General features: G+C 40.9%; 1 protein-coding gene across 9 annotated transcripts in view; it reads left to right on the forward strand.

The window, feature by feature from the left end:
• zfand6 (zinc finger, AN1-type domain 6) overlaps positions 1 to 22,013 on the forward strand; it is a 38,864-nt gene that overhangs the window by 12,147 nt on the left and 4,704 nt on the right. For 7 of the 9 annotated variants that reach the window (XM_059639292.1, XM_059639285.1, XM_059639286.1 and 4 more), the window contains 3 exons: positions 3,442 to 3,537; positions 13,654 to 13,763; positions 17,018 to 17,134. In XM_059639292.1, coding sequence (XP_059495275.1) covers positions 3,442 to 3,537; positions 13,654 to 13,763; positions 17,018 to 17,134 — 323 coding nt within the window. The remainder of the gene's footprint in view (positions 1 to 3,441; positions 3,538 to 13,653; positions 13,764 to 17,017; positions 17,135 to 22,013) is intronic. The other 2 variants (XM_059639290.1, XM_059639291.1) reach the window with 1 other exon arrangement.

The raw sequence follows: 22,013 nt of genomic DNA on the forward strand, positions 1-22,013 counted from the left end.
AAATAAAATAAATCTACACAGTAATAGAAATTGTATGTCCTGAATAATGTTACAAACATTTTTGCCATGTGTTTGAAGTCTTGATCAAAAATTGACGAATTGTTGATGAGAATTGATTTTAAAATTAGTCAGTTCAGCTACAGAAAAACTAGTGAAGTTTATTCTCACCAAGACCTGTGCCACAGATTAGCAATGTAATTTAAAAAGAACAAAGAAACAGATCAAGCACAACTTTTATTTCTAGAAGGATACAATTGAAGATTAACGAAACTTGCTAAACCTATCAAACCTTGGCCTGACCACACTTGGATTATTATGTGCAATTCTGGTTGCTCTATTAGATATAGGGTATAGAGCATGCAGAAACAGAATGCAAGTCAGAAATCTTCGAAGATTTACTGTGTGGATTTCTTAAATCTGTTACCAATAGAAGACACATGTCTTTGTTCCTGCTTTCACCCCTCCAGCTTGATCTATTTAGCCTTAAGAATGAATATTTTCAACAAGGAAATATGTGTTGGACCTTAACTGCTTTCTGGGTGAAGAAATTCCTTCTCCTCTCAGTCCTAAATAGAACATAGAACATAGAACAGTACAGCACAGAACAGGCCCTTCAGCCCACAATGTTGTGCCGACCACTGATCCTCATGTATGCACCCTCAAATTTCTGTGACCATATACATGTCCAGCAGTCTCTCAAATGACCCCAATGACCTTGCTTCCACAACTGCTGCTGGCAACGCATTCCATGCTCTCTCAACTCTCTGCGTAAAGAACCTGCCTCTGACATCCCCTCTATACTTTCCACCAACCAGCTTAAAACTATGACCCCTCGTGCTAGCCATTTCTACCCTGGGAAATAGTCTCTGGCTATCAACTCTATCTATGCCTCTCATTATCTTGTATACCTCAATTAGGTCCCCTCTCCTCCTCCTTTTCTCCAATGAAAAGAGACCGAGCTCAGTCAACCTGTCTTCATAAGATAAGCCCTCCAGTCCAGGCAGCATCCTGGTAAAAAAATGACACATCCTGTATCTTTTAGTCTGTGACTGCCTCCACTACACCCACTCTTACCCCACCCACCTACCTCCACTCCAGTTCTGGACTCATTGGTAGCGCACAAGGGAGCACTGCAGTGTGCGTGTGCGTGCGTAATCAGAAATACATCTGTGAGAGGAAGCAGTGTTACCGTTTCGGATCCGGTGACCTCTCTCGCGAACCAAGCATGTTACACATTGGAAAGACTACAGTGGAGATTTTTAATTTACTGGATTACTAGACCACTGGGTTTTTTTAAAGTCTGATTGAGATCTAACACAATAAGATTAATCATTTCTCATTGCACAATCTAGAATACTGTTCACTGGTCCCTTTTAATATATTGGGTTTAAAAAAAACTATCACCTGCGGTAGGGTTATCAGGCTATCAGAAATCATCCTCCAAAATACTATTGCAAGTTTGGTTTGTCCAATTTATATATAAATTGTAGTCACTCGTGACTACAGTTGTACCTTTATTGCATGTATCTCTGATTTCTTGTTTAATCCCTTTCCTTATGTCTTCAGTACTGTTTGCGGGAGGATGGACTTAATGCTCCCAGTATTTCTTATCTCCTCCAGTAGATTCAATATCCTGATTTTCTGAGCCAGTATCTTTCCTTGGTGTGGCATTGAGAGCCTCCTTCGCTTGCAGTGCTACTTGACAACTTTCCTTTTTGTCTATCCTTTCCAAGTAGTTCCCATCGTTGATCATCCTGCAACCATGTCTTTGAAATCACAACTGTCATAAATTAGTAACATAAGTAGATATAAATGGTTATGTACCTAATTGCAAGCACTCTGCGTTAGAGCACAAAGACTTCAGATCTATTTAGTTCTATCTATCTTGTTAGTCATCTTAGTATAATTTTGTACTATGACCCTATTTGTTTATCACTTGATTTTTCTGTCTTCAGTTTTGGCTCCTGACCATTCTGTCTCTTGGCCTTTTACTTTTATCCTTATTTCTGCTGCCTCTGTCTGCTCAGATTCCTGCAACTTTGCCATTCTAGTTTGAGCCCTTCCCCACAGCACTAGCCAACACTCCAACTCCCCAAAATCACTGATAGTGATTTTGTCTGGGTAAATTCTGATGAAACCAAAACATTAACTGTTTCTCTAGACTCTGCCAAACCTGTGGGCACATTTAGGATTTTCTGTTTTTATTTCAAATTTCTAGTATCTGCATAAGCTTGTATTTGTGATATTATAAAGTGCTTGGGTTTGATTGCAAGGGAGAGATATAGTCATCGTTCAATTCAGTATAGATTGTATAGATTAATTGTATACTGTTGGAAGAATGGACAAATAGAAACCAGTAACACTTATGGTCAGTGGATGAGTGTCTGGGTCCCACGTCGTTGTGATTTTGTAATGGCAAATGCACACAGGTTTGGAACCTTTAAATTTGGTGTCCAAAAAAGTCTGGAAAAAAAATAGTAATTTACCATAAGTAGTCATAAACCTCTATGGTTAATTAAATCACTAAAATTAACCGGATGATTTCAGAATTCTTTCTCTTCTATCTTCTGCCATTGAAATTTGTAGAACCTTCCACTTTGTTCTGTCCTGCAGCTGAATTGGTGTTTTAACAACCATACCTGTTGTGATTTTTTAAAAAAATGCTGCTGGTTTAGAGCTTTATCTTGAGGACAGGTTCTTGTGTTCTACTTTCTAGTTATTGAACATTGCCATGTCAGTCAATTCTACTGCAATTGCCCCTTATTCCTGATCTCTGTGGGAAGTTTAAAAATAAAATTTAGCCAATAGAATAACTGTACACTTTTTTTTGCTTTTGTGGAATCATTTCAAGAGCCAAACTATTTTGTTATCCAGTATTTTTCTCTTGTGAACAACTTGAGTTTTATAATCTGCATTGGTTTTGTGTCCTTAGCTGTGGTTCTCGTCCGTTTAAAGACCATAGTGTTCACAAACAGATGTCTGTTGGTTGAAATTCTTTACTCTAGGTTTTAGTGGAGGTGTTGGATCAATTTAAACATGTCATCTCTTCTAAAAGAAAAAGCAGAGTAAAGCATTTCTTGCTAACATGTTCATAGATCAGTGCCCCTGAGTGTTATGTTACGGCCACTTGTCAATCTGGCCATGTAGCAATCGCTAAAATAGACTTGGGAATTCTACATTCGACCATTATTTCTCAACTCTGATCAATTAATTTAAATAATGAGGAGAGGGTTTTAAAAGAATTGTGCTCCTGTGAAAATCCCAGTTATAGGACACTATATTTTTAAGCTTGTTATTAACTAAATAAAGTAAGAGCTATTGTAAATTGTTTGTTTTTGCTGTTGTTTTTATTAATCTGATTTTAAAATAAATTAGTTTAATATGGTAAGGTAATTAATGGCGAAAGATGTATGAACTGTTGTATGTTTACTCAACCTTCAGTCCACAACCAATAATGGGAAGAGGGAAAAGGGGAAGAAAGCAAAGAGAGAAGAAGGGAAGATCTATTAAAAGAGAGGGAAGAAAGGGAAGGAAGAGGTAAGAAAAAGGATTAGGAGAGCACATAAATTTTAAAGGAAGAATAAGAAAAATATAGGAGGAAGTTAGAAACTCTTAAGATTTGGGAATATGATAAAATGACTTGTGCATACAGCAAAACCAGTTCATGATATTAAATTCTGTGAATGGTTCATCTTTTCTCTATTAAGCTCTATACTGATCTCTTCCACAGTAAGAAGTCAATTTCTGTGATTAATTAAATCTTTTAATTAGCAGAACTGTAATGGAGATAAGGCAATTTTTAAGGCAGATTTCCTGATATTATTTGGTGCCAGTTTCACACTTTTGGCTATTGTTTTTGCTGTATTTTCCCTGCACGGGATTTATCTAGTCTCAGTTGCTTTTCTTTAAAAGAACTCTTCAGGTGAAATGTGTAATTTAATTGAATCAATTTTAATAATGCAAAATTTAATTGATAGATCTGAAACTAAATGTGTTAAACAACCAAAATTGAAGGTTACTTCGTATGACACACTTTTTAAAAAGACACAAAAATATTTCCATAAAGATAGCCCTTTATGGCAGACCCTCACTACAAGTGAGAATAATTAAATGTATGTCTGTACAAAAGTGGCCTGAGAATTCAGTTTAGTCAATAGTTAAGATTTTGTTTGATTTGTGATTTTCAAAAAAGTTGAGGCCAATATAGACGTGGAGTCATATAGTACGTACATAAGTTTTAGGGTACGGAACTGAAGAGAACTCTGCAATTTGGGAAATATTTTTTGAGAATTGGTAAATGCCCACTTGGTCTGCTTGGTTAGGTTAGTAACAGGGTAATAGTTTATTGGGAAGAAGTCAAATCGGACACTTCCATAGAAATGGATTGGTAAGATTAAGAGGGTTTTATTCAGTCTTGGTTAAATGGGTGAGATTTACTGAGTGCATTCAGACTGCTTCCTCCTAGTAGTACATGAAAAGGAAAGAAGCAAATGAGACTTGGCTGTGAAGGAAAAAGTGGGACAGATGAACTTGAAAATGGCGGGGGGGGGGTGGTGGTGCGGGCGGCCGGGCAGGATATAGCGGGGTAGGTGAGACAACTGATCGGCATCCACTTAGATTTGCTATTAAAGTTGAGAGGGGGATAAAAGGTTTTGTTAAAGAGACACAGGAACCAGTTAAGGAATATTTAACCTGGATAAGCTAGGGATGCAAGTAACCTCACGTGTGAAATTGATGCAATATTGTTTAGTAGTATTTGAAGTTGAACAAAGATTATTTCCAATGTTGGGCTGAGGACATGAGACAGAATTGAAGAAAGATATGTGTAATGCCTTAATCTGAAAATTTTTAGTTGAAAGTGAAATTACAAAGTGATGACTTTTGTTATTTCCTCTAGAATTGGTATAATTGTGAAAAAGAAATATGAGCAGAATTCATAGTTTATAAGTCGCGCACTGCTTTCTTTTCCCAATGTCTCAGGTTGGGCAGGGTATATGTGTGCACTGTTTCCCAAGCTTGTGCAGTGATTTAACGGTATTGGCTATATGGAATTATGCTGTTCTATTTCACCTCCATTCCCTACCCCATCCCATCCATACACAGATACACACGCAACCATTTAGCATTTGTCTTAATTCTCCTTAGAATCTTACATTGGATGAGACCAGGATTACTATGGTGTCCTTTCACTAACTTTTGACTAGGCAATCTTCATCTTTTCCTTTGCCAGCTTCATGATTGGATGCCTCAGCTCCCTGTTTGGGATGTCAGCAGATTTCCAACAGTCTTGTTACAGCTTCCCAGACCAGCTCCACTGATTTGTTTTCTGCTACGTGGTGTAGATGGCTTTTACTAACTGTAAATAAATGCAAACCATTCCCCCATGAAATTCAAAAGGTGAATGAGCCTCACTTGCATTCCGTTTGAATAGTAAAGTTAGGCATTTCAGGCAGAACAAATTCTATTTCTTCCTGCAGGTTCCTTCAATTAATGAAATACAGTCGTCACCATTGCAGAGCTACATTTGCCTTTGTTTGTCCCCAGATGAAGCTGCCCACTTCTGTCATGGAACATGTACAGCTAAATTAAATAAAATAGCCTTCAATTCACTCTGAATTACTACTTCCATGGTGGTGCAGCATGTTTTGGAATGATTGAATCAGAAATGCGATGAATTATTTTACCTTCAAGTTTGTCCTTGTATCAATAACCCATTTGAATAATCTGTTATGTAGCGTTATGACTTTCTTTCCCAGAATTGTCTGCTCTAACTCTTAGATCAACATGAGGATAGATTTTGGTTTGATTCCCAAGACCTTCTGTTCTTTGGTCTCCATTCTACAGATTCTTTTACATCTTTTTTCAGAGACCGCTGCAGAGCTTGCTGCATCAAATTACAGAACTTCATTACTGGCAACAACTTATAGCAACTGATGAGAGAAAATAATTGGCTTTCTACTGATGCACAGTCTGTTCTTCTGGTACTCCAGAGGCATCTCACTTTCTCTCTACATTGTAAACAGCCAAGCTCTTCACTTTCCAAGAGCCAGTCAAAGCGCTGTTGTCAAGTTGATGACATCCACAACTGGTCACACATGTACAAGACCAAAGAACTGTAGATGCTGGAAATCAGAAAAGCTAACAGAAATTGCTGGAAAATACCAGCAAGTTTGGCAGTGTCAGCGGGGAGAAAGCAGGCTATCACTCTGCTCACAAGCCCCAATGCTTTGTTTCTTTCCTCTCGCATTGCTTAACCAAAGCTCATAATACGGCTTATAATGAGTTCCTTGTATTTTCAAAGCGCAACAATTCCATTTGTGGTCTCTGGATTTAAAGTCAGAAATCACACAACACCAGGTTACAGTTCAGCAGGTTTGTTTGAAAACATTGCTTTCGGAGCCTCAGCCGCCCTCCTGGTGTTAGTGAAAGAGGTAGTGTCAGACACAGAATTTATAAGTGAAAGATCAAAGGTTCACCTCATTAATGAGGATGTGCTAATAACCTAAGATGCTGCTAAATTTTTAATCAGTTAGAAGGTTTTAATTGATTTAATATGATTAGATTAGATTCCCTACAGTGCGGAAACAGGCCCTTTGGCCCCAGCAAGTCCACATTGCCACTTGAAGCATCCCACCCAGACCCATCCCCCTGAACCCACACACCCCTGAACACTGCGGGCAATTTAGCATGGCTGATCCACCTAACCTGCACATCTTTGGACTGTGGGAGGAAAACGGAGCACCCGGAGGAAACCCACGCAGACATGGGGAGAATGTGCAAACTCCACACAGACAGTCGTCCAAGGCTGGAATCGAACCCGGGTCCCTGGCACTGTGAGACTGCAGTGCTAATATGTATCTGTAAATCCCCAAATTCCTTTCAAGTCACAGACCGAAGAGAATTAAAGACTTTATTGGTATAAAGAAGAGATGATATTTTAGGTCTAGCAATGCATCTCAGGTGTGAGACCTTGTTTAGAATCTGTGTTTTAGTTTGGAGTAGACTAGTTTTAGTCCTAAAGGAGGTATTTATAAAAACAACCATGTTGACGATCCATAAATTATGTGCTTTTTGAACAAAACAAAATAAAATTGTATCCAAAGTAGGAGGAATTTGAGTAGCTTGATGGAATAGCGAAATATGAACAAGGGGATGCAGTAGAGAGACTTCCAGAAAATGTTTGTGCCAAGTGTAGAGACTTGGTGTCTGCACAACAAGGAAGGCAGTAATACAGAAAAGAGTACAGGAAATATGCTGTGGCCGGATCTTTCTCATTTAGCTAGGAAATAATTCTCCAGGTAGAAGGGTGTCTAGGTATTGTGGATCGGGGTGACTGTCTGTGTTGTGTTTGCACATTCTCCCCGTGTCTCTGTGGATTTCCTCCCACTGTGCATAGATATGCAGGCCAGGTGGATTGGCCATGCTAAATTCCCCGTAGTGTTTTGGGGTGTGTAGATTATATGGATTACAGGGGGATGGGTCTGAATGGGATACTCAGAGTCAGTGTGGACTTCTTGGGCAGAAGGGCATGTTTTCACACTACGGATTCTATGATCAGCAATAATTACTCATACCAACCTGAGGGAGTGGCAGACCTAAGCAAAAGTAAAGTGAAAGCTGCATTGGCCAGAAGGTGGTGTAGCAGGTGAATGTGGTGCTCTATATCTTGAAGCTTTAAAAATAATCAGTGGCTAGTTTTGATTTGTGTTGGATGAGGTGACTAGTGTTGCAAAATGAGTGAAGAGTGAAAGTGGAAATTATTCATTTTGTGTAGGTACATAAATGAAGTGTGCTGAATTCATCATGAGATTTTGGAGTTTGAATTGAGAGTATTGGGCAGTTTATGATTGCAAAATTACAGTTAGACCATATTTTGGAAGCTTTGGAGCTCGTCCTCTTTTTTTTTAAATAATCATAGCTGGCCTAGGCAATACAGTAGATTCTGTTACATAGGGGAGGTCAACACCTCTCTGAAAATTAAAACTGAAACCCACAGAGGAAGTGCGAAGAGTGGTATAATCTGCCTGTTGTCTCCAATCTGTTATGATGGAACAGTTAAATGAAAATATACTTGATATTCACTCTAAAAGCAACAATTGATTTATCTAAATCTAACAGTGAACAAGTTAACAGAACTAACAAACAGAACAATTTCACCCCCTTCCCTTAACAACTAATTATTCCCAAATAAAACAATTCTAATGGTAAGCTGTTCCAATAGATACAAATCCCACTTATATAATGCAAATTAATAAATTAATCTCTCAAAGTTACAGTCAAGATAAATCTTCCAGATATTCTTTGCCCTCTCAGTTGTTCATCAGACACGGATGCCTTCGTTGAATTCTTGTGTCGGAAATATTAGCTAAGAGTGCTGTAGTACATTCATTTAGATGGTGCTTACTCTGAGAGCTTAGAGATTCACCTAATATAGCAGTTTGCTCTCACCCTGATTCTCAAATGGCCTCTTTTATACCTTTTGACCTACCAATTTCTTACAATAGGATTGTCTTAGGTACCCAAAACCATCAGATTTCAATTGGGTTTTGGTATCTAGGGCATATTTTAAATTTAACTGGCTAAATTGAAAAACATTTTGTCTTGGTAAAAATGCTGCTTTGCCTGCTGACAGTATGGCCTTTAATACCAAATTTCAATTTCAAGAGCTCTCTGTACATCTGTCGGCAGACAATTATTTTAAATCTCTAAACCTTTTTTAAAAAAAACTTCTAAAACAGCCGTGTACACCCCCTTTTCCATCCCCCCCCCCCCATCGTTTTACAAACAAATTCTAACCTCCTGTGTACCAACTTCACAATTCATATCAGTGATAATGGGAACTGCAGATGCTGGAGAATCCAAGATAGTGTGGAGCTGGATGAACACAGCAGGCCAAGCAGCATCTCCAGAGCACACAAGGTGACGTATTGGGCACCTGGTGTGGCGTCCTCTACATTGGGGAAACCAAGCGGAGGCTTGGGGACCGCTTTGCAGAACACTCCGCTCGGTTCGCAACAAACAACTGCACCTCCCAGTCGCGAACCATTTTAACTCCCCCCCACCCCCCCCCCCCCCCAATATTCCTCAGACGACATGTCCATCATGGGCCTCCTGCAGTGCCACAATGATGCCACCCGAAGGTTGCAGGAACAGCAACTCCTATTCCGCTTGGGAACCCTGCAGCCCAATGGTATCAATATGGACTTCTCAAGCTTCAAAATCTCCCCTTCCCCCACTGCATCCCAAAACCAGCCCAGTTCTCCCCCTGCCACCCCCCCACTACATCCCAAAACCAGCCCAGCCTGTCTCTGCTTCCCTAACCTGTTCTTCCTCTCACCCATCCCTTCCTTCCACCTCAAGCCGCACCTCCATTTCCTACCTACCACCTCATCCCACCTCCTTGACCTGTCCATCTTCCCTGGACTGACCTATTCCCTACCTCCTCACCTATACTCTCCTCTCTACCCATTTTGTTTTCTCTCTATCTTCGGTCCGCCTTCCCCCTCTCCCCATCCCCCTCTCTGAAGGGTCTAGGTCCGAAACGTCAGCTTTTGTTCTCCTGAGATGCTGCTTGGCCTGCTGTGTTCATCCAGCTCCACACTTTGTTATCACAATTCATATGATCACTTACTGGAACTTATTGAGTCTTGATCAACGTAGGTATAAATGTTGGTGTTTTCTATTATGGACACAAACTTGGCTGAGTGATAGCAAACAGTAATGTTCAATGGATAGTTTTCCTTCTGGTGGAAGGTTTCTAGTAGAGTTCCATTTGTCCATATTGAGAACCTTGCAATATCTTGAAGTGGACAATTTTAAGTAGAGGCAGAAATCTTGTAACATTTAAATTCAGATTTAGATGTACACTCGTGATGCCAAGGTGTATAACGTTAGAGACCAAGTGCTGTAACATGTGATTAGAATTGTTGGGTCTGTGCCAGTCCTTTGATCCATTTTTCTGAGCTGTAGAATCAAAAGCTCTAAGTGTGAGGTGATGCATTTTGATAGGAGAAAGTGGACTGATGATATAAAATAAAGGATGCAGTTCTAAAGGGGCACAGGAGCAGAGTACAGGATCTGGGTACATATGTGCACAGATTACTGAAGGTATCAGGACAGGCTGAGAAAGGAATTAATAATGCAAGAGCAAGGAGGTGATGTCAAACTTGCATAAGACACTTGTTAGACCTCAGCTTGAGTATTGTATACAGTTCTGAGTGCCACATTATAGAAAGGAATTCATTGGAGACAGTTCAGAAGTGATTTACAGAATGATTCCATTGAGAAATTTTAGCTATGAGAACAGATTGAAGATGTTTGGACAGTTCCTCTGGGAGAGAATAAAAGTGGAGATCTGATAGAAATGTTTAAAATCACGAGAGTTATCCAGATAAAATAGATGGGAAGAAGCCATATGTTAGGGGTGGCACGGTGGCTCAGTGGTTAGCACTGCAGCCTCACAGTCCCAGGGACCTAGGTTTGATTTCAGCCTCAGGTAACTGTCTGTGTGGAGTTTGCACATTCTCCCTATGTCTGTGTGGGTTTCCTCTGGTTTCCTCCCACAGTCCAAAGATGTGCAGGTGGTTCGGCCATGCTAAATTGCCCATAGTGTTCAGGGGTGTGGGTTATAGGGGGATGGGTCTGGGTGGGGTGCTCCAAGGGGCAGTATGGACTTGTTGGGCCGAAGGGCCTGTTTCCACACTCTAGGGAATCTAATCTCTTTAGGAAAAAAAAAAGTAAAAGTGAGAGAACGAAGATTTAAAATGATTTGCAAAAAACAAAACCTTTGCACACAACTTTGAGACTGGGATACCTGCTGAATTTTTGCTGTACTGCGATGTTAGTAGTATATCTTCCTTTAAATACGTATTCCAGTGTGATCTCACCAAGACTGTTTACAGTTATAACAAAACTCATAGTCCCCCTGCAACAAAGGTCAACAAACCATTTGCCTTTCCAATTGCTTGCTGTATCTGAACCCTGCAGTTGTTTGGGATACCAAGTCTCTGGATACTGATATCTATACATAGTATCAGAGATAATGGGAACTGCAGATGCTGGAGAATTCCAAGATAATAAAATGTGAGGCTGGATGAACACAGCAGGCCAAGCAGCATCTCAGGAGCACAAAAGCTGACGTTTCGGGCCTGGACCCTTCATCAGAGAGGGGGATGGGGAGAGGGAACTGGAATAAATAGGGAGAGAGGGGGAGGCGGACCGAAGATGGAGAGTAAAGAAGATAGGTGGAGAGAGTATAGGTAGGTAGAGGGGATAGGTCAGTCCAGGGAAGACTGACAGATCAAGGAGGTGGGATGAGGTTAGTAGGTAGATGGGGGTGTGGCTTGGGGTGGGAGGAAGGGATGGGTGAGAGGAAGAACCGGTTAGGGAGGCAGAGACAGGTTGGACTGGTATTGGGATGCAGTGGGTGGGGGGGAAGAGCTGGGCTGGTTGTGTGGTGCAGTGGGGGAAGGGGACGAACTGGGCTGGTTTAGGGATGCAGTAGGGGAAGGGGAGATTTTGAAACTAGTGAAGTCCACATTGATACCATTAGGCTGCAGGGTTCCCAGGCGGAATATGAGTTGCTGTTCCTGCATAAGACAAGTTGCTGCCCCTCCCTTCCTCCCCACCTATACTCTCTCCACCTATCTTCTTTTCTCTCCGTCTTCGGTCCGCCTCCCCCTCTCTCCCTATTTATTCCAGTTCCCTCTCCCCATCCCCCTCTCTGATGAAGGGTCCAGGCCCGAAACGTCAGCTTTTGTGCTCCTGAGATGCTGCTTGGCCTGCTGTGTTCATCCAGCCTCACATTTTATTATCTTGATATCTATACATGTCTATTCTCAGATCAAAGTGAATACTTCACACTTTCCCACATGATAACTCAAAATGCCTACCTATATAACTTTTGTGTGTATATCTTCGCAGTCCCTCTGGGTCATCCCTAAAGCTTCCGGCTAGATCTGTTTATAAGCAACTTGATTACATTACTCTCTCTTCACCTTCATTAGTATACCTCATAAATAAGGGGCCCAAGTACAGATTCTTATGGCACTCCACCGATCACAGCCTGCCAACTTGAAAATGTTCTGTTTATCCCTGCTGTTTACTTCCAGTGTCCTCTATCCATGCTAATATTATGCCTAACTCCATGAAGCATTACCTTACCTATTAAACTTGTGTTTTATCTTTCATTGATTTTGTTTTTCCTTTGAAATCTGGGCATACTACATCAGCTAGTTCCCTGTTTCAACCCTGGTAATTCCATCAAAAAACTCTCTCAATTTGTCAAAACAAGGAAACTTTTTGCAAAACCACTTTGAATTGTTCTCACGATTAGAACTTGGTGCACGTCTAACTGCAAACTTTTGAACCCAGCTAATAATCATACCAGGCAAGTTGGAGCCCAGAGTGCAAACAGCCTCATTGACCATGACCACAAACAAGTTGCTAGAAAAGCTCAGCAGATCTGGCAGTATCTGTGAAGAAAGATCAGAGTTAACATTTAGGGTCCAGTGACCCTTCCTCAGAACTGATGGTAGCTTGGAACATGTTGGTTTATATTGCAGAAGATAGGGTGAGGGAGGGGGTAAAGATTAAATCGTGGGTGAGGATAGAGCCCAAAGAGAGAGAACAGTTGGACAGACAAACTAGTTGATGATTTGGCTAGGAGGGTGAATAGTTGTTAACCACAGATTCCATTAACAATAGGTAGTGTGTAGTGACAGGCTATGCGATAACAAAGCCAGGTGTCTGAGGTAGAAGTCTAGGACATGAGTGTTCCGGCCCTAAAGTTATGGAACTCTATTGAGTCCAGAGGGCTACAGGGTCCCAAGTGGAAAATGAGGTGTTATTCTAGCTTACATTGACCTTCACTGGAACACCTGCAGCAAGCTTGAGACAAATGTTGGCCAGGGAAACAGGGTGGTGTGTTGAAGTGCCAGGCAGCTGAAAGCTCGGTTTTTTTTTAAATGGGCAGAACATAGATGTTTTAGATCTGGTGACTTTTCCTCAGAATTCAGCAAATTTCCTCCTCATCTTCTCTCTTTCTGGAATACAACATTACTTCACTGTCTCTGCTATACCTTCACACTCCATAATGATTTCTCCTGTCCTGTTTCAAATGTTTCTTTTTATGTAATACTTTTTTAAATAAAATTGAGTTTATGGTTGGTTTACTGTTTTCTCCCATTTTTAACCTTTTTAGTGATCCTTTGATTTTTTTTTTAAACACGCCTAATCCTCAGACCACTATTTTCCTTTGTAATATTGCAATCAACATTGGTTCTGCATCTGCCACCATTGGTCTTGTGGTGCAGTGGTCCAGCTGCTCACTTTGCCTTTGAGCTATGCCAAAACAGAATTATAGGGAGTTCAACCTTATTTTCAGGCAGTGTCATGTGTGTTGATGAGTGCTGAACTCATCACAGCATTTGTGGAGGTACTGGATAAATGGATGTGAGAAAACAATATGAATGAAAAAGCAAAAAAAAAAGGGGCCGTGTAAAAATATCCCCTGGGTTCTTGAAGAACGCGTAGAATGTTCTTTGCACTTGTAAACTGTGTGTAGGCTAAACGGAATGGTCATGTTTTTAAATACCTGCTTTCTAAACTTTAAATTTTACTTGTTTGGAATTTAAATTCTGCTTTCTTTTGCAGATCAGTGTCCAATCAGCTGCTGCTACTATCCCGTGAATCGGTAACGAGTCCCCAAAGTGATGGGGACCACACAGAAGATAACCAAGCAATGACTAAAAAAGAGTTGCAGGGTAACTTTTTTATTTTCAGATATCGTTTTCAGTGCCATCTGATTGAAAATTTAACTTTAAATCTGCTTGAACACAAAACATTACAACATGCAAATTAAGTACTTTAAAAGTAAACATGTACGATCAGCATTCCAGGAGAAATGATTTGATTGAAGATATCTCTAGATAGGGAGAATAAGTAGGTGGCTAATGTGTCTGAATTGTTCCTTTGCATCAAGTGCATGGAGCATTTGCGATGTGATTGAGATTTTATCCAATTTAAAACACAGTCTTCACCTCTAATTTGAAATTTGTTCTGAGCTCCTAATTTATTAAAAAAATCCGTGGTCTCTGTGACTTTGTTACCCTCCTTTTTCTTTCTCCTCTTGCCTTTTCTGCCCTTTTCTTCTCTCCCTCCCTCCCTCCCTCCCTCCCTCCCTCCCCCCCCCCCCCCGCCCCCCCCCCCCCCTCCCGCCCCACTACTCCTTACTCAATCTCTATACCCTGTCCTGATGTCCATGTAGTATATGTATCAAGTGCTTCTGTTTTTGTTGGCTTGTTACAACCACTGCACTATTATAGTTGGCCTTGCCATCCCCATGTAGCAGAGGAAAATCAGTTCAGTTCTGGCATAATGTTGTTTTACACCTGTGGAAATAAGTCCCCTGTGGACATGTGATGAGACGGCTGGATGAATCCGGTATGGCTGTGATGCCCTTTATGGTTCCAATGCCTGCTGAACCAGCCTCGTGCAAAATAATGTTTGGGTAAGTTGAAGAGCTGGCATCTACAGGAGGGAAATAAAATGGAACCAGAAGTATTTGGTAAGTTTTAAGTAAACTCTGAAATTTGACCAAATAGAATTAAGAGTTTACAGCCTTGTTTGGAAATGATAGCAAAGTACCATATTTATAAAAAGAAAACTCCAGGTTAAAATAGTGGAATGGAGTTGGAGAAAAGGCTTGAAATTTCAACTGATCTGATTCTTGTGGCAGATTTGGGTGGGAATCAACAGTTAGAGCGAACAACGCTGGACAGTTGTGACAGATCATTAGTGGGGAATAATGGCGAAGACTGTTCAGATTACTCCAGCTCATCCAAGAACACAGACACAGGGTACAGCTATGATGCTAGCACAGAGAGTGAGGCAGATGACTGCATACCGCTGGAGGAGGTTTCACGGAGGACTAAGAGAAAAATAGAGGAGGCATACACAGACCTAGGTAAAACTTTCTTTTTAGGATATATACTATGCACAGATAATACTGTAGCAGTTCTCCCTTTCCCCTTTTTTAATACCCCATTTCACACATGTTGCATGTGATTCACGTACAGGTTTTTGGCACATACAGCTTTTGGGAATAGGAGTAGGCCTTTTGGCCCTTGTGATGTACTCTGCCATTGAATAAGATTGTGGCTGATTTGGCTGTGGTCTAAACCTCCATTCATCTGTCAGCACCCATGACCCTCAACTACTTGTCAAAAATCAACCTAACCTGGCTCCAAATAAACTTAATGATCAACCTCCTATGCTCTGGAGAGGAGAATTTCACATTCGGAAGACTGAGTGGGGGTGGGGGGGGACCTCTAATCCCTTAAAGCAAGACCTCTTATTCTTGAGTTATTACCTATGTTTAGTCTGCCCACAAGATTTCTTCCTGGTATCTACCAATAGAACCCCCTTAATCTTCTGTTTTGATTAAAATCACCTCTCGTTCTCAAACTCCATTAGATATAGGTTTAAACTGTTCAATCTTTCTTCATAGGCTCTCCATCCTGAAAGTATTAACAGCCATGCCTTTAGAAGACTCTAGGATGCTGGCCATCTTGTTCTGGAGCTTGTCAGCCTTTTGCTTCAAGTTTTCCTCGTGTCTGTCCTTTGATTTATTTGGTTTTTAGTTCATGCTTCCCCATTTCCTCTTAATTTTCAATTATCCTTAGGAAATTTACCAAGTCTTCATGATAGAAAACAGAAAATTCCTGTTAAAAGCCTCTGCACTTCCATTACCAATCACTTACTCTTTTCCTGTCTAAATACCTATTTTAAAAACTGACATTCCATTATATATTGCCAAGCAGCCTTCTCTAATACCATGCTTACTGCCTGTCTCTTTATTCTCTTTTAGTGATTCTTAAAGTATACCCAGTCCTGTGACCTACTAATGCTTTAATATTAAATTAAAAATTTGATCTACAGTTTTTGTTAATTTATTTAGCTATGGATAATGCATGTTCTGAAAGACCATTACTTTCTCACTAGGATAATGCATTTGGATAGTAACTGCTTTCATACCCTAAAGGTCGTCATTATTTGGTTTTAAAGCACCAGACATGGCCCTCCACTTTACTGTTCAAACTGAGCATTAAATTCTGTTGCATTGTGATTGTGTTACCAAGATGCTGCTTTAACATGAAGTAATTGATTGATCGTGTCTCATTGGCTATTTTAGAGATTTGGTAATATACAACCTGGAAACAGGCAATGTAACATGCTGTTCTGAGAAACACACTGAAAACTCATTCCACTTTTGCCAATCTAAATATAAGAATTACAGGTGACTGGCTGCATGATCTCTTTTACATGCCTCATTTACTTCCTGTATGCTCCTTCGTACAGTGGAAGTGTTTGGGATCTACAATTATACCCACAAATGGCATCTTAACTTTTACTATTTCCTGTCTGTAACCAGACTAAGGTCATCTGTTTAGTATTGAAGTAGTGCCATTCTTGATGTGTCAGAGTAGTTCTTTTAATTTTGTTTTAATCTTTCTGTCATTCCAATAGGTTATATATCCTTCAATATTTAAGGTTCCATTCTTGGTCACCTTTCAGCCATGCCTCTATAATGTCTGAGTCAATAATTCATCCCTTTTTGTTAAAAATGCTGCATGCGTTCAGATCCAGAGTCTTACTTTAAAAAAAACACTTTTGCAATATCTGGATTTGTCTGCTGATGCAGTCCAAATGACTGTACAATTTATCACTGGTAATCCTCACTCAGATTTCTGCTCTATTGTATTACTACTTTTTTTCCTTTTACTATATCCCCTCTCCTGTGATCTCCTCAGCCCCCACACATTTTTAATTTTAGTGACCTCTTTACCACCCTGATTATACAATTTTGCCAAAATACTGCCCTAGCAATTGTACAACCCTCCCTTTTTGAGCCAGGTCTTCTCAGTCTTGTCTTATTTACTTTGACAATTTGTTTGTCACTCTGGAAAAAATCCAGAAATTTGGTGTTTGATAATTAGTTCATTATTATCTGTTAAAGCTTCTACATCTGAAGAAATTGCAGAGACATCTTCTGACAGACAGGATAAATCTCCTGAAAAACCCAAGCAGAAGAAGAATCGTTGTTTTACCTGCCGGAAAAAAGTAGGACTTACAGGTCAGTATTGCCTGCTGGACAGGATTCAGTGCATAGGACATGTATGTGTAGCTCAGTTATGAGTATCTGATTGGACATGTCTCTGTGTAGGAATGCAGAAGTGGTGGTGATTGTTCTCGTGCTGATTTTGAATTTTTCATCTGTCTAATTCACCACCTTATTAACTCACTGTTGTGCCTATTTTAACTTGGGATCAAGTCACTGCCTTGGCTAGAATTTTCATGTTTTTAAAAAGTTCTGCCATGGTGATTGTGTATTCCGTGTCTTAGCCAGTGAAGCAAGATGGGAATTTATTGCCTTGTTAATGCTACTGTTAGTGTTTGACCACGTAATGGAGTAGCCTGATGTTCTCACCCCACTAGCTGATCCTTGCATGAAACTGAGTTTCTTGAAGATTATATATTTGCTGTCAATCCATAGCTCAGTTTATTGATGTGCTAACTCTATTGGGCACACTATATAATCTTGAAGCTATAGAATAATTTGACAAGCAAGGTGTTTGCATGGAAATAGTGCTGCACTGTATGAAATTTATTTAATTGTTATTTCTTGGCTGTTTTACTACTCTAGCATCAGAGAAGTAAGGATAACCCCAACCTGTTACCCAGCACAAGCTGAGAGAGGAGCTCATCAATTTCCTTCATAATATTGATATTGTTTATACAGCTATCCCTTCCTGCTTCCCTGTCTGTCCCCACCCTTAGACTTCTTATGAAGTTCTCTGTCTGCCCCCTCAACTCCTTTCTCCTTTCCACAATCTCCCCTTAGCACAGTGTTTCTGATGCCTGAATGTGTCTCCTTTTGTTTTCCCCTTTGTGCAGATTGTGTATCTCTCTTCCAGTCACTGGCCTACAAAACTGAGATTACCCTACAGCTGTGCACTGTCTCATCTTGCCCGTCATGGCTTCATAGTTATCCATACAATAACTTTTTTTTTGTTCAATATTGTCTCCACCCTATCTTGATTTTTATTCTTGCATGTTCCAAGGTTCCAACAGAGCTTGGTGATTCTTGAGGAGAGATTTTACATTAATGTGGAGTGTGTACAATTCTGTATTTAACTTGTGTTGTAACTGCCCTGAGGACATTTGATTGGGAGGTTCTCTTTGAACTTCAAAGAAATTAGTAAGAGGGGAGAAAGTAAAGAAATACAAATGTGGTGTTGGATTGGGGTGGACAAGGTCAGAAATCAAATGACACCAGGTATTTGGAAAAACTGACAGTAAAGGCTGTACATGTGTTTAGACAAGGAGAATTTGCCAAAGCGAACATCCTTCCCTTAGGTGAGATATGGGGAAATAATAGTCTCATAGTTTGGAATATCAGAGGTTTTGAACAGAACGAACAGTAGAAAATGAGGAGGCAAATGAGAGAAAAACTTATACCAATCACTATTGCTGGATGGAATGTAAAGGGAGAACTAGAGGAACTGAAGGCTGTCAAACACCTCCTTCAAGAAAGGAAAACAGGAAATTTATGTAAATCACAAAGAACAGTGGTGAACGACAGCAAATGACACTGAAACTGGTGGTTTAGTGGACAGTGGAGAAGGTGACCACGAGACAAAATAAGAGATAGACAAGTAGTTAAGGAATCTCCTGTGGCCAATTCACTGGTATTTGGTAATAGGGGATGGCATTTTTACAGGAAGGTGGCTGCGAGGAGGAATATCCCAGGTAGTTGTGGGAGTTGGTAGGTTTAAAATGGATATCGGTTTCCACGTGAGATGAAGACAGAGGTCCAGGAAGGAGAGCGAGATGTCAGAGATGGTCCAGGTAAACTTAAGTTTGGGGTGGAAGGTGTTAGTGAAGTGGATGAACTGTTCAAGCTCCTTGTGGGAACACGAGGCGGCGCCAAAACAGTCATCAGTGTAATGGAGGAAGAGATGGGGAATAGGGCCAGTGTAGCTTCGGAAGAGGGATTGTTCCACGTAACCTACGAAGAGACAGGCATAGCTTGGGCCCATGCGGGTACCCATGGCCACCCCCTTTGTCTGTAAGAAGTGGGAGAAATTAATGGAGAATTTGTTGAGGGTGAGGATGAGTTCGGCTAAGCAGATGAGGGTGTTAGTGGAGGCGGACTGGTCGGGTCTTTGGGAGAGGAAGAAGCAGAAAGTTTTTAAGCCATCGGCATGGGGAATGCAGGTGTCCAGTGTGAAAATGAGGTGTTGGGGACCAGGGGAATTGGAAGTTCTGGAGGAGGTGAAGAGCATGGGTGGTGTCACGGACATAGGTAGGGAGTCCCTGGACCAAGGAGGAGAAAATGGAATCCAGATAGGTGGAGATGAGTTTGGTGGGGCAGGAGCCACCATGATGGTATGTTGCCTCCCTGGCGCCAAGGTCAAAGATGTCTGAATGGGTGCAGGACATTCTGGAGGGGGAAAGTGTGAGCAGCCAATGGTCGCGGTATACATTGGTACAAACGACATAGGTAAAAGATGAGATCCTGAAAGCAGAATACAGGGAGTTATGAAGAATACTAAGAAATTGGCCCTCAAAGGTAGCGATCTCAGGATTTCTACTGGGGCCACATGCTAGTCAATAGAATTGACAGGATTTATCAGACGAATACGTGACTGAAAAGATGGTGTCAGGAGGAGGGTTTCAGATTCCTGGGAAGGTGGGGCCTGAACAAATTAGACGGGTCATACCTCAGCAGAATGCTCGCTAGAGCGTTTTGTGGACGGTTTAAACTAATATGCCAGGGGGATGGGAACCTATGTAAGGAGGTCAGAGGGGGGAGTGAGGACAAAAACAAAAGTTAGAAAAGGGAGTAAGAAAAGAGGCAGAGGAACCAAGGACAAAATTCAAACAGGGCTACTGAGAAATGAGTGAGACAGAAGATCCTGAAAAGACAAGCTTAAAGGCTTTGTGCCTTAACGTGTGGGGCATCTGCAATAAAGTGGATGAATTAATCATGCAGATTAATGTAAATGGGTACAACATTAATTGGGATTATAGAGACAAAGTTGCATGGTGACCAGGGATGAGAACTGAATGATCCAGGTTATTCAGTATTTAGGAAGGACAGGCAGAAAGGAAAAGATGGCAGAGTGGCTTTGCTGGTTAAAGGAAATTCTCACAATAGTGAAAAAGGATACTAGCTTTGACAATGTGGAGTCTATATGGTTGAAGTTGGTAAACACCCAGAGGCAATAAATGTTAGTAGGTGTCATTATATAGATCCCAAACTGCAGTGGTGATGTTGGGAATGGTATTAAACAGGAAATTAGAAAGCACATGGTAAGGGTATATCGGTGATCATGGGTGACTTTAATCTGCACATAGATTGGGCAAATCAAATTAGCCACAATGCAGTAGAGGAATTCCTGGAGTGTATACAAGATGGTTTTCTTGACTAATATGTGGAGAAATCAACTAGAGAACAGGCCATCTTATACTGGGTGCTGTGTAATGAGAAGGGAACCATTAGCAGTCTAGCTATGCGAGATCCCTTGGGGTGAGAGACCATAACATTTATAGCATTTTTTTCTTTAGTCAAGATGGAGAATGAGAAATTTGACTAGGGTGCTGAATTCTAATAGAGGAAACTATGAAGATATGAGGCATGAGTTGGCCTTGATTGGGGAGAGTTACTTAAAGGGATAACAATGGGTAGGCAATTACAAATATTCAAGGAACGCATAGGGGAATTACAACAACTGTTTTATTTCTGTCTGGCACAAAAGCAAAATAGGTAAGAGGACCAGTCCATGGCTTACCAAGGAAACTAGAGACTGTCCAATCCAAGGATTGGATTGGTGAGCCACACCTGGAATATTGTATCCAGTTTTGGTCTCCTTTCCTGGGGAAGGATGCTCTTGCTCTTGTGGGAGTGCAGTGAAGGCTGATTCTGGGGATGGCAGGACTGACATATGAGGAGAAATTGACTGACTAGGTTAGAATTGTTTTCGCTGGAGTTCAGCCGAAATGAGGGGAGTCTCTCAGACTTATAAAATTCTAACAGGACTGGTCAGGGTAGATGCAGGAAGGATGTTCCTGATGCTGGGTGTTTCCAGAACGATGGGTCACCAGTCTGAGGATTCAGGGTAGATCATTTAGGATAGAGATAAGGAGACATTACTTCTCAAAGTAGTGAGCTTGTGGAATTCATTACATAGTTCACTACACGTAGTTCCTTGAAAGTAGTGTCACAGGTAGACAGGGTGGAAAAGAAGGCATTTGGCCCACTTGCCATCATTGCTCTGAGCATTGAGCACAAGAGTTGGGACTGCACATTATGGCTGTACGAAATCTTGGTAAGATCACATTTGGAGTATTGCATACAATTCCTGGTTGCCTTGATAGAAGAACAAATTTATTAAACTGAAAAGGGTTCAAAAGAGATTTTACAAGGATGTTGCTGAGGTTTACGTTATAACGAGAGGCTGGATAGGCTGGGAACTTCCTCCCTGAAACATAGGAGGCTGGGGTGGGGTGGGGTGACCTTCACTCATGATTTTATAAACCTCTAAGATGAATAGCCAAGGTCACTTCTTCCCCCCCTCCCCCAACCTGGAGGGCATGAGAGGGAAAAGATGTACAAGGGCCCTGAAGGGCAAATTTTTCTTGGTGCATGTATGTGGAATGAAATGCCAGAAGAAGTGGTAGAGGGGAATAAAATTGCAACATTTTAAAATATATTTGTACAGGTATATTGATAGGAAAGATTTAGTGGGTTATGGACCAAATGCAGGCAGATGAAGCCAGTTCAGTTTAGGAAACCTGGTTGGCATGGCTGAGTTGGGCCAAAGAGTCTGACTGTGTTGTATAACTATAGGCAGGGCAGTATGATATGTCACTGGGAGATACTTGAATACCTTATTTATGAGGTCATAGCAAAGACATTTTGGTCAGGCAGTGTCTGTAGTTTTGGAACA

This window comes from Stegostoma tigrinum, chromosome 33 (assembly GCF_030684315.1).
Source record: "Stegostoma tigrinum isolate sSteTig4 chromosome 33, sSteTig4.hap1, whole genome shotgun sequence".
Taxonomy (NCBI): domain Eukaryota; kingdom Metazoa; phylum Chordata; class Chondrichthyes; order Orectolobiformes; family Stegostomatidae; genus Stegostoma; species Stegostoma tigrinum.